We start from the raw sequence: 15,393 nt of genomic DNA on the forward strand, positions 1-15,393 counted from the left end.
CAGAGTTTTACCTTTTACCTTATACACTTCTGATTTGTTTTAATTTTTAAAATTACATACAACTTGCATAATAAAACCTTAAAGTAGTCTACAAATGAATCATAAATTTTTCTATGAGTTCAGAAAAATTTGTTTTAAATTTGTCACCGAGTGTAACAAAAACGGATAGTGAGAAGAAAAAAACTCCTCTCAATCTTAGGTTAGGTTCTAATTTAAATCAATCAAATTTCTAAATTCACCTAAAACATAACACCCACTCTATTCAATCACTGCTCCTGTTGTTTAATTTCTGCTCAAATTATTTGTACCTTTAGTAATTCACTGACCTTGGAACTGCTTTCTTCCGATACTTCTCCCTCATTGGTCTGCATGGGAACAGACTCTGTGCAAAACTCTGCAGAAACACACAAATACTGCCTAAAAGAGGTAAGAAGAGAAAAAAAACACATAAGGAATTCAGTGTGAAAATTTGTTTTCTCAGACTATACTGAAATTCTGTCACTGAGACCATAGATACTGTGAAGCAAGGACCTTAAGTAATGTGTGTGCACACGTGCACGTGTGTTTGTGTGTGTGTATACACATGCATCCTAGATAAGAAAGGAGGGAGAGAGTTTTCCCCACCTTAGGGGAGAATAATTAGGACAGGCTTAAGACACTGGAATATTAAACAGTTCTAGATGTCTTTCCTCTTTTTGACTTTTGGCAGAGGTAATAGTGAAAATCTTCAGCAATTCATACAGTACAAACACTGACCTGTCAGAAAAGAGGCCGACCTAAGTAGACTAGGGGACCAGTTATGCTGTAGCAGGTCATACTGTCTGGCTATTAGGCTAGGCTATTGAAAGTATCTGGGTTTCTTGGGTTTATAATTTATGTTCAACATTTATGGTATTTTATAACTGAAATTAAGGTGTACTCTAATGGTTGATCCCACCTTTTTATTTTAAGAAAATGTCAGTTAATTTATTTTTTTATGAGAACAGACTATTCATAGGGCAAGAGAATAAAAAGTAGTAATTTTTCCTCTAAGAAGAAGATGAGTCCAATAAAAGTGTTAAAAGTTTATGAATTAAAATGTACCAGGGGCTTCCCTAGTGGCGCAGTGGTTGAGAGTCCGCCTGCCGATGCAGGGGACACGGGTTCGTGCCCCAGTCCAGGGGGATCCCACATGCCACGGAGCGGCTGGGCCCATGAGCCATGGCCGCTGAGCCTGCGCGTCCGGAGCCTGTGCTCCGCAATGGGAGAGGCCACAACAGTGAGAGGCCCGCGTACCGCAAAAAAAAAAAAAAAAAAAAAAAGTACCAAAAAGAAACTACTAAAAGTTTATGCAACATTCAAATTAATTCACTAAGTACGTAATTATTAAGGAATAAGTACTCAAACTGATACAAAGCAAATCTCCATTATAATACAGGTATGAATATTTCAAAGCCTTTCAAATATTTCAAAGGGCTCATAGCTACAAAATATGAAAGCTAAAAAGACGTTTGACAGTGAATCCTTTTGGTGTGCAGAAAATCTTTATGAATACAGCAGGTTTGGGGACCTCGCAATCTCGTTCTGGTGCAGGCTTCTCAATAACCAAGACCTAAGGCCAAAAAGGTATTGAATATTTCTGGAAATCTGTTCCCTTACCTGTTGGGTGGGAAAGGGTATCAAAATACCTACTGTGGGGCTTCCCTGGTGGCGCAGTGGTTGAGAGTCCGCCTGCCGATGCAGGGGACGCGGGTTCGTGCCCCGGACCGGGAAGATCCCGCATGCCGCGGAGCGGCTGGGCCCGTGAGCCATGGCCGCTGGGCCTGCGCGTCCGGAGCCTGTGCCCCGCAACGGGAGAGGCCACAACAGTGAGAGGCCCGCATACCGCAAAAAAAAAAAAAAAATACCTACTGTGCTCACCTAGTAAGTTTTTTTAGGAAGCAATGTGTATTTATGTAATGAAATGTAAAATTGGTACCGTGGAAGCCCCTTAACCAACACCAATTCACTCACTCCACGTGAACCGACACTGTCCATTCCCTCTGTAAAATACACAGCTGATGCTCACAGAAAGTGAAACAGGCTTTCTCTAGTTGGTTTTGTCCCTCACCTGTTTATGACAGTTGTGCAAAAGCAGAATTACTCTTTCTATAAAAACTAAATTGACAGCACTGGAAAAACTCGATAACATTAACTAGGAAGATCTGGTATACAAATTGCTTCACAAATGTCTTTTAAGTTCTCATTCTGCTTTACTGAAATAGAGATTGTATTTCATAGATGATACATTACAGGCATAGCTGACCAGGAAAGACACCCCCATTATTTCTGTGCCGTTTTCATTTGAATGCGCTGGAAAGAAGAACGCTTCTTCCCCTCTCCTGAGGTTTCACTCCTGGCTCCACTCCACCCACACATTCCACCCCAGTGGAGGTGCAGGATCTTATCTGAATGGTGAGTTCAGAAGGAGAAACAAGGTATGTGAGCTCAGCCCCTTCTGTCTCTTACCTTCGGAAGCTAGCTGTCCCTCAGGAGCACGCATTGTGCTCCACTCTCATACCCATCAATACAGGTCCCTCACGTAAACCTGTGACAGGTAAGTCTGCTGAATTCTGAGCTTCACTGTTAAGACTCTTGCCCGTAGATGTAAGCTGCATTCTCCAAAACAGCTTTATTAGTAATAAAGATGATATTTTGGTCTCCCAAATGCCCTACTCTTCTATCTCTCAATGGTATAGAACTCAGCCTAGGGAAAAGGTGCTATTTATTAGATCTCTCAAAGACCTAAATCTGGCACATGAGACTAGAGTCTTGATTAATAGACATGAAGCAAAATTTGGGGAGAAAAATACACGTGAAATTTCTGAGGCTTCTGTTGGGCCCAGGACTTTGGGCCTTGGTCTTTTGTGAGGGGGCAAAGTGCTTTGACCTTATAGAGGTTTACATTAGTCCACATGAGTTTTTACAGTTATATACTAGCTTTTAACTACTGAGGCCAAATTAGAAGTTTATAAAGCATAGGGGGGCTTCCCTGGTGGCACAGTAGTTAAGAATCCACCTGCCAATGCAGGGGACACGGGTTCGAGCCCTCGTCCGGCAGGATCCCACATGCCGTGGAGCAACTAAGCCCGTACACCACAACCACTGAGCCTGCGCTCTAGAGCCCGCAAGCCACAACTACTGAAGCCCACGTGCCTAGAGCCCGTGCTACGCAACAAGAGAAGCCACCGCGATGAGAAGGCCGCGCACCGCAACAAGGCGTAGCCCCCGCTCACCTCAACTAGACAAAAGCCTGTGCACAGCAATGAAGACCCAACGCAGACAAAAATAAAATAAATTTTTTTAAAAAAAGACAATTTTATAAAGCATAGGCCACACTGTATTTTGACCTTAGTGTAACTGTAGTTATGGCAACTCTGTCTTCAGGTATGTGGCTGTTTCTATAGAGACAAGGCTGCACGCACCAGGCAGAGAAGCCTGAGCAAAGGCTTGGGGGCTTCGCCGGCCTCAGCAAAGCAACAAGCCACAACTGGTCGTGGCGGCAGCAGTGGTGGTGGTGGCACTGAAAGCTCATCTAAATGTCAGCTGTGCAAGTGGCCTCAGCATACATCAGCCACTCTAGCCTAGCAAGCGAATGCCAGCTGTGCTGGCCTCAGCAAAGGCAATAGGGCCTTATCAGGCTTGGGTGGCTTCAGAGTACAGAAGGCTGCTGCCTGACCTTGAATTATGAAGGCACAGCTTTTCCTAAGCAGACATGGCTGAGGCAATGATTAGACTTTAGGGAAAAGAGACTTTCTTCATACAGGCCTTTTAGATATTTAGCGAGTGCAGCCATTATTTGCTGCATATAAGCTGCAAGGCAGCTGAATTTCAAACAGCACATGTGCTATAAAACCAGTTAAGTTCTATGTTTAAATTGTTTGTTCTAGGCTTATACAGGCAATTCAAAGGGGAAATGGAAATTGAGAGGTTTCTCACTAAATGTCATACTGATGTCCTTAATTTGCTCTCTCTTTTTTTTTTCTGGTTGATTTTGAACTATCCTTAATGTTTTTCAATGTGTTTCTTGAGAAAGCCTCTAAGACATTCTTGTTTGAAGTCGTGGCTTATAGTTGTGTCTAAGGGTCTAAATCAGTCTTACCGCCCTTTTGACAAAAAGGAAGGTGAATAAAGTAGGTGACCGATGATCTTGGCCTGGCACAGTGCTTCAGCACACACAGGACAGGCCTCAGCAGACGTTAATGAGCAGATACGAGTAATGTCATGCAGCCTCTGTGCTCGATCTTCTCTAAAGAAGTTGGCAAATACGTTCATATTTTCAAAGTCCTCCAGGATCCAGCCCTCACCTGTCTCTCCAGCATCATTGGCCAAGGTCTCTTTGTTCACTTTGTTCCAGCCATAGTGAACTACTTACCGCTTCCCGAATATGCCAGACTGTTTCAGGTTTCCATGTTTTTATTCATACTACTCCCTTGGCCTTTCCTCTCCCTACTTCTCATTCGAGACTCAGCTTTTATAAAGTAATTCTTGTCCCATCTCTAGGCAGAACTGGTGATTCCTTCCTCAGTGTTCCCAGTGGATCTTGTTTGAATTTTATTACAAGATCTGTAACACTGTATTGGATTTATTTACTTACATTAATGCCTCTCCTATTAGATTATCAACCCTTTGATATCAGACACTATTTCTCATTAATCTCTGTATTAACAGATTACGTAAAACTGTGTACCCAGCATTTAATAAGTATCCAATAAATTTCTATGTAAGAATGACTGAATTAATCAACTAAAGCCTTTTTTGTTTAAACTGCAATAGGTATTTATTCAATAAATATTTACTGGGTCCCCACCACATGCCAGATGGTGCTGGGCTAGTGTGGTGTAGTAGAATGAGCTTTGGCTTTGAAGGAGCAGAACCATTATTCTTTGTCATTTTTCAGCTGTATAATCTTGAGCAAGTTACTTAACTTTCTAACCTTCATTATTTTCATCTATAAAACTGGTCAGAGGAGGTGTTACAAGAATGAAGTTAAATAATAGGACTTCCCTGTTGGCGCAGTGGTTAAGAATCCACCTGCCAATGCAAGGGACACAGGTTCAAGCCCTGGTCCGGGAAGATCCCACATGTCACGGAGCAACTAAGCCCATGTGCCACAACTACTGAGCCTGTGCTCCACAGCCTGCAAGCCACAACTACTGAGCCCACGTGCCACAACTACTGAAATCTGCGCGCCTAGAGCCCGTGCTCCTCAACAAGAGAAGCCACCGCAACGAGAAGCCCGAGCACCACAACGAAGAGTAGCCCCCGCTCACCACAACTAGAGAAAGCCCGCGTGCAGCAGTGAAGATTCAACGCAGCCAAAAATAAATATATATATATATAAATAAATTAATTAATTAAAAAGAATAATATACGTATAGCACTCAGCAAGGTGTCCAGAAGCAGCCAGTAGGCACTATAAAAACAGTTCCTTTCCAAGAATTCTCAAAGAGTTTACAGACTAGTAAAGGAGACAGATACAAATAACTTAAAATAATGAATGCTTCATTGCTGTAACAACAACGGGTGCTCTTAGAACACAGATGAAAAAGAAATTCTGCCAGGAGAGTACAAGAAGGAAGAGTAAATAGTTGCATTCCTCTCCCCCTTCCAAAATCTAAGCAAAGAGAAGAGCAGCCATTAAGGCACAAAGTTGTGAAAAATAACTTCATGTCTGGGGAACAGAACATGGTCTGGTAAGGTTCACAGATAGGGGTTTATTAAAAAAGAAGCCAGAAACGTTGTTTGGGATTAGGTTTCGGAGAGGTTTGTAGGATGACATCTGCATTGACCGGGAGCCACGAGAGCTGTTTAAGCAAAGGTGCGACGTGAGCAAATCTGTCGTTAGACGCTGACTCTGGCAGTGCGTGGACTACAGACCGGAGCGGAGAGGGACCGGAGGCAGAGAAGCGAGGCTACACTCACGGAAAACTGTGAAACTGCTAAATCTAAGAACAAATTCTAGCTTCATAAAAGGATGAGGCACCAAATGTCAGTATCAAACGAAATACAGGTGTTTTTAAAGGGACCTAGTGAAGTGGAAATGCAAAAGGGCTGGTGTTATGGCCACTTTAAATACCCTTCTGTAAGAACTCTGGAAAGAAGCATTAATGTCAAAACGTACTTTTCTTCTTTTTAAGATGAAGACTCTCATTTCACTGCCAATACACGGTGGAAATAGATTTTTAAAACTTACCTTTGGGCTTCCCTGGTGGCGCAGTGGTTGAGAGTCCGCCTGCCGATGCAGGGGATGAGGGTTCGCGCCCCGGTGTGGGAAGATCCCACATGCCGTGGAGCGGCTGGGCCCGTGAGCTATGGCTGCTGAGCCTGCGCATCCGGAGCCTGTGCTCCGCAACGGGAGAGGCCACAACAGTGAGAGGCCCGCGTACCGCAAAAAAAAAAAAAAAAAAAAAAAAAACTTACCTTTGACAGTGTCCTGGGGCAACACAAGCCCGTGAAGATGTGTCTAGACTACATTCAGTGCAAAAATCAAAACCCTGAAAAGAGAAGAAAATAACAATGAGCCTCATGCTCACAGCAAGATGCCATGGTACAAATCCAGGCTTCTCCACCTACCAGCTACTGACGCTTAGGCCAGTGGCCTAACAGCTCAAGCCTCAGCTTCCTCATTCAACATTGGGAACAATAACAGCATCTTCCTCATAGGGTTCTTTGGAAGTTTAAATGAAATATGTGTAAAACACTTAATACAGGGCAGGGCACCAGCCACATGCTCTATAAAGGTGAATGGTTTTTAAGAATGTGAACTGAAATACTTTCTGAAGAAACATGACAACCTATGTTAAACCTTTATTATTTATTTAACTCATTTTTTCTACCAAAAAATACCAAATTGCCTTTTCAACTTCTCCATTTGACATGAGGATGTCTCATAATCACTGTAGATTCAATACATCCCAAACTGCACTCTTCATCCCCTCCGCCCCTGTGCCACCCCCGGACCCCATTCTCCTGTCTCCACTGTCTCAGTCAAGGGTATAACTGGGACTTCCCTGGCGGTCCAGTGGTTAAGACTCCGTGCTTCCACTGCAGGGGGCACGATTTCGATCCCTGGTCAGGGAACTAAGATCTGGCATGCCATGCAGCACCGCAAAAAAAAAATAAGGAGGGGGTATCATCCTCCACCCAGGTGCTTGGGTCAGAACCTCAGAGTCATCCTGGATTTCTCACCCCACCCCAGTCCTCTCACAGTCCATCAGCAAGTCCTGTCATTCCTGCTTTCACAATATGTATCTCAGATCCACCCATAATTTTTTTTTTTTTTTGCGGTACACGGGCCTCTCACTGCTGTGGCCTCTCCCATTGTGGAGCACAGGCTCTGGACGCGCAGGCTCAGCGGCCATGGCCCACGGGCCCAGCCGCTCCGCGGCATGTGGGATCTTCCCGGACCGGGGCACGAACCTGTGTCCCCTGCATCGGCAGGCGGACTCTCAACCACTGCGCCACCAGGGAAGCCCCATAACTCTTCATTTTCTTTGTTGTCATCATTTCTTACTTGTGGAGGCCTCTTAGCTGGTGTTCCTGGGCCTACTCTTGCTCCGCTCCAATCTGTTTCTAATTAATTGCTGGAATGGCCTCTTCAAAATCAAATCAGACGATAGCAAGTTGCTAATAAGTGCAGTGAAAATGTTATTTCATGATGGAATATTTCTCTCTTTATATATATGTGAAATATATACTCATATATATACAAATATACATGAAATGACAGCCATCTATTAGACATTTAGAGATCCCAGGCCAGTCCCTTCATTTTATAATGGCAAGAACAAATGCTAGAAGGATATTCTGCTCAACATGCCACACTGTCATCAGAAGGATGGTCACTATTTGGAAGCTGGCCCCCTAGCTGATTTCACAATCAACTTAATGTTTCTGTCCAAGAAAGCACATTCCATTTCCCATGGCTACGGATTATAAATTATAGCTTTAGTCCTACATTTGAGGTAGTGTTTTACTGAATCTCTAAAGTATCTTGCTGCTCTCTTATCTCTCATCATCTCTACCTTAGCTTATTTTTTTAAGTGTTTGAATAAATAAATCTCAGATGGAATGGTGTTGTGATATTAGTGACATTTTAATTATTATCTTTACCCTTCTTTTATACACATTGTTATCCCAGCAATCTTCCTTTCTAAAAAGCCAATTTGACCTTTGAGCATACCACTGCCAAAATTCAGTCAATACCTACCCACTACCCTTAGGGTTAAATTCAAGATCTCTCTAGCCCCATCGTCACTTCACATTCTAGTCACATGGACTGCACAGGGTTTCCTTGCTCACTAATGTCTCTGAGGGCCCTGTGCCTAATTCCCTTCCACTCCTCTTTTTTTTTTAATAAGGGGTGCTATTTATTTATCTATTTTTGGCCGCATCGGGTCTTAGTTGCAGCATATGGGATCTTCATTGAGGTGTGAGGGCTTCTCTCTAGGTGTGGCGCACGGGCTCTCTAGTTGAGGCATGTGAGCTCAGTAGTTGCGGCATGTGGGCTTAGTTGCCCTGTGGCATGTGGGATCTTAGTTCCCCGACCAGGGATCCAACCCACGTCCCCTGCATTGGAAGGTGGATTCTTTACCACTGGACCGCCAGGGAGGTCCCCCTTCTACTCCTCCTTTAAGATCTGCCTCAGGTGTTAGCTCCTGAAAGCTTCCTGTACCCTTCCTGGTTGCACAAAGTGTTCCTCCTCTGAGAAATACCATATAATGCTGGTAATATCCATGGGTCTGTTTTCTTCACACAACAGAACTCTAACAACAAGGACTATCTATGTCTTACATTAACTTTGAATTTGGTATCGGGTAGGAGTTCAATAAACATAAGCTGAACTGAATCCTGACGTGATTCCAATAACTCAGTACTGCAGTGTGGACGCTTCCACACTGCGCTGGGGAAAGATGAAGAAGCTAGTTGCAACTTCCAAGATGGGCCTGGCCCTCACAGAGGATGTAAACCTTGTGGTTACGTGTGACGCTCAGCACCTCAGAGAAAGACAGGATTTTTAAATTTTTTCTCAACTGCAGACTATCAGGATAAGACCGACTAATTTTCAGTTCTCTATTGTGGTTAGTTTCTGCCCTGGCTAAACATTCTTCTCCAGACTTATCAGTAGTCTAAATTCTATACCAACTTCATAAAGTAGCCCATTATTACATATCTTGCTAACAGACAAGCTTAGGACACTGGCCAGCTCTGTCCTTTGCCTGCTTGGCAGTTGGTCCCGGACGCTTGCCAGTGGTCAGTGATGGAAAAGGAGTTAAAACAGAGGAGAGGCAGGCGGGGGGAACTGGGCAGTTTTCCAGGTACTCTGGAAACCAGTTTTTACAGAACAGCTTCATTACTTTCTCCGCAGGGCTGTAAACCTCTATATCAGATGCACTCATATTCAAGATAAACAAAATTTAATTCTAAAATCAACATTTAAAATTATCTAGTTGAAGTTATCTACAGCACTAATTTCCTTCTAAGGTATGAGTAATGGCAAATTCCTTCCAAACATCATTTTGAAATGTTCAGAACTACGCAATCCTTCCATCTGATCATGTGTAGCCACGGCAGCAAACTATTTGAACTGCTCCAGTTTTCTCTATTCTCTTGCAGAATAACCAGATTGGTCTTGAAATTCACACAGAGGGGTGGGAAGGTTCAGTGGATCTTGGACTAAATCAATTCCCAGGCCCTGCAAAACTTCAAGTAGGCTTCAAGAGCTCCTCCACAGTTAAGTATGGAACTAAACTCACAGATGTAATTAGAACTGAAATCTTTCACAGGGTTGAAAGAAATACAAAGTCAATAAACTATATTTACTAATAACACCTCTGATATGATAAAGTTTTAATTTTCAAACTTGGTTGTTTAGCATGATTCTTTTAAATTTAGTTTCAATTCTCATTTCAAAAAAACTCAAGCAATATGCATAAAGCCCTTGACCATGGTCCTCTCTCTCCCTTCCCTGGTCTTCCCAGGACTCACCATTGTTATCTGTTTGATAACTGTCATGATTCTTGAGATGCAGATTATTAAGAATATACCTGTAAACTTTTAAGTGAATCACAAATAACACTGAAAACCCTGACTGTCTACCTTGTTGGCGACTGGCCTAACTTCAAGCAAGATGTCCGGAAGAGATGCCTTAAGTGAGGAGCAAAACACCAGCAAAGAAGCCCAGGAAGGTCTTCCCAGGAGGCAAGCATAGACCAGGAGATTCTGGGCAGATGGGAGGGTACCACACTTCCAGCTCTATAAGCGGGGCACCCAGCCCAAGTGGGCAAAAAGGAACCTATTTAATTAACACAAATGACAGAGTCAAAACTCTAAGGAGCGCAGGTGGAGGCTGTTCTGCTACAGGTCGATGGGTTTATTTAGCCACCAATACCTGAGGTTTGTTATTGTTCCAAGATCTGGAAATGCTTTCCAGTTTCCGATCACCTCTACTTCAGTTCAACACTTTGGAAATTCTGTAAAAATGTTCAAGTCTGCCCACCCCTAAAAACATCCCCTTTAATCCTAAAATTTCCTCCAGCTTTTGCACCCTCCATCCCCTCTTTCCTCTCTTACTCAAGCTCTTAAAAAAGAAGCTTTTGGGACTTCCCTGGTGGCTCAGTGGTTGAGAATCTGCCTGCCAATGTAGGGGACATAGGTTCAAGCTCTGGTCCGGGAAGATCCCACATGCCGTGGAGCAACAAAGCCCGTGCGCCACAACTACTGAGCCTGTGCTCTAGAGCCCACGAGTCACAACTACTGAAGCCTGTGAGCCACAACTACTGAAGCCCACGTGCCTAGAGTCTGTGCTCCACAACAAGAGAAGCCACTGCAATGAGAAGCCCGTGCATCGCAACAAAGAATAGGCCCCACTCGCCGCAACTAGAGAAAGCCTGCATGCAGCAACGAAGACCCAACGTAGCCAAAAATAAATAAATAAATAAATAAATATATTTTTTGCAGTATGCGGGCCTCTCACTGCTGTGGCCTCTCCCGTTGTGGAGCACACGCTCTGGACGCACAGGCCCAGCAGCCATGGCTCACGGGCCCAGCCGCTCCGCGGCATGTGGGATCTTCCCAGACCGGGGCACGAACCCACGTCCCCTGCATCGGCAGGTGGACTCTCAACCACTGCGCCACCAGGGAAGCCCTAATTAATTAATTTTTAAAAAAAGAAGTTTTTATTTGTGGTGTCAGTGTCCTTATCTCTCATACACTTGCTAAGCATCAAAATTTGGTTTCTTTCTCTATCAATCTCTGTTGTCAAATACAGTGGATATCATTGAATTTTTTGCTTTAACCTCTCTTTGGCATTTAAAAATTAGAATGACCTGAAACCCTTGTCATTTGGGCGCTCCTTTCCCATCTTGATGTTAAGGATACTGCAGATCCCGTCACTAGGCCAGGGGCACCTTGCTTTAGTTCCTGGTCCCTTGGCTGTGTCTGGGTCCCCCTGTCTCCCTAGGTTTGCAGCCAGCCCAAGGCCCCTGCCAATACTGTTGATTTTCAGGTTCTCACCATGGGCAGAGTGTTGCTGGGGGATAAGCTGCTGCTTCTGTACATGGAGGGTTGGACAGGGGTTGTGGTAAAGGAATCCAACTCAATTCCTGTCTTCAAGGATCGAGCCTAGTTCTGATGCTCAAACTGATATGGACCATATTTAGTCCCTTTATCCCACAGAAGGGGCCAAATGCATCAGTTCTGCTATCTTGACTTAGACCATTTCCTTCCAGTCTCTTTTGCTGGACAGTCTTTCTCTACTTGTTCTTTCATTATTGGTATGTTCCTCGGGAATTCATCCTCCCTTTCTCTTTTTATTATAAACCAGGGGTCCCCAACCCCCGGGCCATGGACAGCTGCTGGTCCTCGGCGTTAGGAACCGGGCCGCACAGCAGGAGGTGAGCGGCGGGCGAGGGAGCGAAGCTTCATCTGCCGCTCCCCGCCACTCCCCATCGCTCGCATCGCCACCTGAACCATCCCCCTACACCAGTCCGTGGAAAAATTGTCTTGCACGAAACCGGTCCCTGGTGCCAAAAAGACTGAGGACCGCTGTTATAAACTCATGTCCTTATTCTCTCCCACAGATTTAACTACTAGCTATATCTTGATGACTCCCAAATCTCTCTCTAGGGCTCCTCTTTCTTACAATCTTCAAAGCCATCTATAGAGCTTCCTAATGTCAGTGGACTTCTGTACCCCATGTTCCACAGGTCCCTAAAACGCAACATAATGACACAAAATAATTCGCCTCTCTACAGAATCCTAGCATCCCACTCAAATAAAAACACAACGTAATGACACAAAGTAATCCGCCTCTTTACAGAATCCTAGCGTCCCACTCAAATAAAAATCTGGGACCATCATCAGCATCTTGCTCTCACTAAACTCTGTCAATTCTAATCCCCAAATATTTCAACAGGTACTTTCTTCCCTATTCCTACTGTCACTGCCTTAGTTCCAGCATAGTTTCTCACCAGATTTATTCCATTTGTTTTTTAATTGATTTTTTTACCCTCAAGACCCACCCCACCCCCACGGCCATTAGAATTACCGTTGTAAAGTGCAAAACCACAGTGCCTTTGCAATGTCTCTCATCCATCTTCAAGATGAAATCTAATTCCCACTGCGTGGTATAAGGCCCAGGATCCATTCTCCTCTCAGCTTCATTTCACAAAACCACATTGCTTTCAATTTCCCTTAAGCACCACATGGCTTCGTGTGCCTGTGACTTTGTACATGCTGTTTCCCCTTGGACTTCTTCCCACTCATAGGGCAAATTTCTTCGCAACCTTCAACATGCCAGAAAAGGGAAACCTTTCCTATGAAGTTTGTCTTGATTCCTCTCTGGATGGGTCCTTCCTCTGGGTTAGCAACCGTACTTGTATATTTTTCCACTAGGCTTGTTTATGTCGTGTATACTACAAGGTCATAAGCTTCCTGAAGGCAGAAACTGCTAAGTCTTTTTATCACAGTATCACCATCATTTGAAACAGTGCTAGTGCAAAGGGTATTCCAATAAGCTCTTATGAAATAAAAACATACATTTTTGGGGAAAAAGAAAATCAACTCAATACAATATTCTTAGTTTACTCAAATAAGGATGCTGCTTATCACTTGTAACAATATATCCAGGGGGACTTCCCTGGTGGCGCAGTGGGTAAGAGTCTGCACTCCCAGTGCAGGGGGGCCGGGTTTGATCCCTGGTCAGGGAACTAGATCCCAAATGCATGCTGCAACTAAGAGTTTGCATGCCAAAACTAAGGAGCTGGTGAGCCGCAACTAAGGAGCCCTGGAGCCGCAACTAAAGAGTCCACCTGCCACAACTAAGACCTCATGCAACCAAATAAATAAATATTTAAAAGCAAACAAACAACAACAAGAAAACAATACATCCAAGGCCACATTACAGATTCCATCCATGCATTCATTCATTCAGTGAATGAACCACCTGCCAGTTATCATGCTCTGTTCTAGAAACACCATGGTGAAGTTATGCTAGGCTCTCGGGGCAGTGTGCTACTTGCATGGACCCACAGACTTCCAGGGAGAAGCTGTGAAGAAACTCTGGGACTGAGAGCAGGACCCTGGCATAAAGATGTTAAATTTATTACATCTTGTAAGTCAGGGAGGGTTGCCTAATAAAAAACAAACTCAGTCTGAAGCAGGGATGATGAAAAAGGCACGTGCTTCACCTTCAACCACTAATCCAGTTTGGTCAAATGGAACTAATGCCCTCTCACTTAGTCCAGGGCAACTTGTCAATTCTTTAACAGAAAGTAAAGCTACCCTCTGAAGACCTACACACACTGCAAATCACTTGGAGTTGGGGGCGGGATGGTAGGGAATAATGACTGCCAGCTACAAGAACAGCAAAGGCAGCTATTGGAACAGCAGATTCAACTCAACCAGCTTTCCTGATGCTTACGAAATGCCCAGCACTATGCTCAGCGTTTTCAGAGCAAGGGCCTCTGGCCAGGTTTTACTGAAAGCATTGGCCACGTAAGAATCAAACAGATTAACATGCTCAGCTTCTGTACCCAATTCATTGACGATCTATGATCAAAAAGCCTTTATTCTTTTTCCATATTGTATATTTTATGTAGGTTTTTAAAAAATCAAATAGCTATTTCTATGAAGGTTCTTCATAAAATTTCAAATGCATATTGGTTCTCCATTAAACCAGTAAGTGAAATTTTAATATTGATATTGAAGATAATAATAATATGAATAACCATCAACTATTTATGCTGTGCTCAGCAATATACATCGTGGACATCTCAAAAAACTCTCATTTAAGCTATGCTCCCTGTCCTCAGAGGTCTTAACACTGTTGATAAGTGTTGATAAGAAAACTAGCACTCCAATCAATTCCACAAAAACTAAGCACTAAGCTATGTGGCACAGAAGTTTTGAGGATGCAGAGAAAATGGTGGGCTAGACAATCTGTGCAGCCTTCAGAGAGAAACGAAGATTCGTGCTGGAATTGACAGGATCTAAAGCAGTGATTCTCAAACGTTTTCAGCTCAGGGTCTCTTTACATTCTTAAAAATTATTAAGGACCCCCAAAAGCTTTTGTTTTGCTGGGTTGTAATTATCAATATTTACCACATTAAAAATTAAAACTATGAAAAATTTAAAATATTTATTCATAAATATTTAAACATACAAATGATTATGTTAACATTTTAAAATTAAAAATCATATTTTAAAGGATACAAAATTTAAGAAAAGTGCCATTTTTAAACATTTTTGCAAGTGACTTTAAAATATTTTGCAATATCAGACAACAGCTGTATCCTAACATCTGCTTTTGCATTCAACCTTTTGCAGTACCACATGCCATGCAGCCTCTGGAAAACGCCACTGTACACTCAGGAATGAGTTTAAAAGGCATATATCATCTTAATGTTATTAAATAATTGTGATTTCATGTACCTACTGAAAGGGTCTAGATGGGGGGTGAGGAGGGATCCATGGATCACAATTTGGGGGATCATTAATTTTAAAAGAGAAAGAAAATGGTATAAGCAAGGGCTGGGCAGGAAGGAAATGTGTGGCTCGAGAGCCATAACTTCCAAGTACGCAATGCTTACCCCTAAAATCTTGGCTACAACCAGGCTCACCTCCATCGTGAGCCTCAGAGACAGAAATGGCAGGGCAAGGTGGGGACAAGAAGCCTCCACCTCACTCCATGGTGCGTCTGTGCCTGTGGAAGAGGCTCTGCTGCCCTCGGCAACATTCCCTGGAGGCCACGTCAGGATTTCCTCTCTGGCGCCTACACTGTGCTCTCCTAGAAGCTGTAAATGGCTCACAAGAAACTGCCTTGCCGGGCCTTCCCAAGGCTGTGTTTACTAACTACTAAATCATCTCCCTGCT

General features: G+C 43.5%; 1 protein-coding gene across 6 annotated transcripts in view; it reads right to left on the reverse strand.

Annotated features, from left to right (window-relative positions):
- TNRC6B (trinucleotide repeat containing adaptor 6B) overlaps window positions 1-15,393 on the reverse strand; it is a 261,599-nt gene that overhangs the window by 193,873 nt on the left and 52,333 nt on the right. For 4 of the 6 annotated variants that reach the window (XM_032645308.1, XM_032645301.1, XM_032645306.1 and 1 more), the window contains 2 exons: window positions 6,442-6,515; window positions 309-417 (listed from right to left, as the gene is read on the reverse strand). In XM_032645308.1, coding sequence (XP_032501199.1) covers window positions 309-371 — 63 coding nt within the window. In that variant the 5' untranslated portion in view covers window positions 372-417; window positions 6,442-6,515. The remainder of the gene's footprint in view (window positions 1-308; window positions 418-6,441; window positions 6,516-15,393) is intronic. The other 2 variants (XM_032645302.1, XM_032645303.1) reach the window with 2 other exon arrangements.

The sequence above is a fragment of the Phocoena sinus genome, chromosome 10 (assembly GCF_008692025.1).
Source record: "Phocoena sinus isolate mPhoSin1 chromosome 10, mPhoSin1.pri, whole genome shotgun sequence".
NCBI lineage: Eukaryota > Metazoa > Chordata > Mammalia > Artiodactyla > Phocoenidae > Phocoena > Phocoena sinus.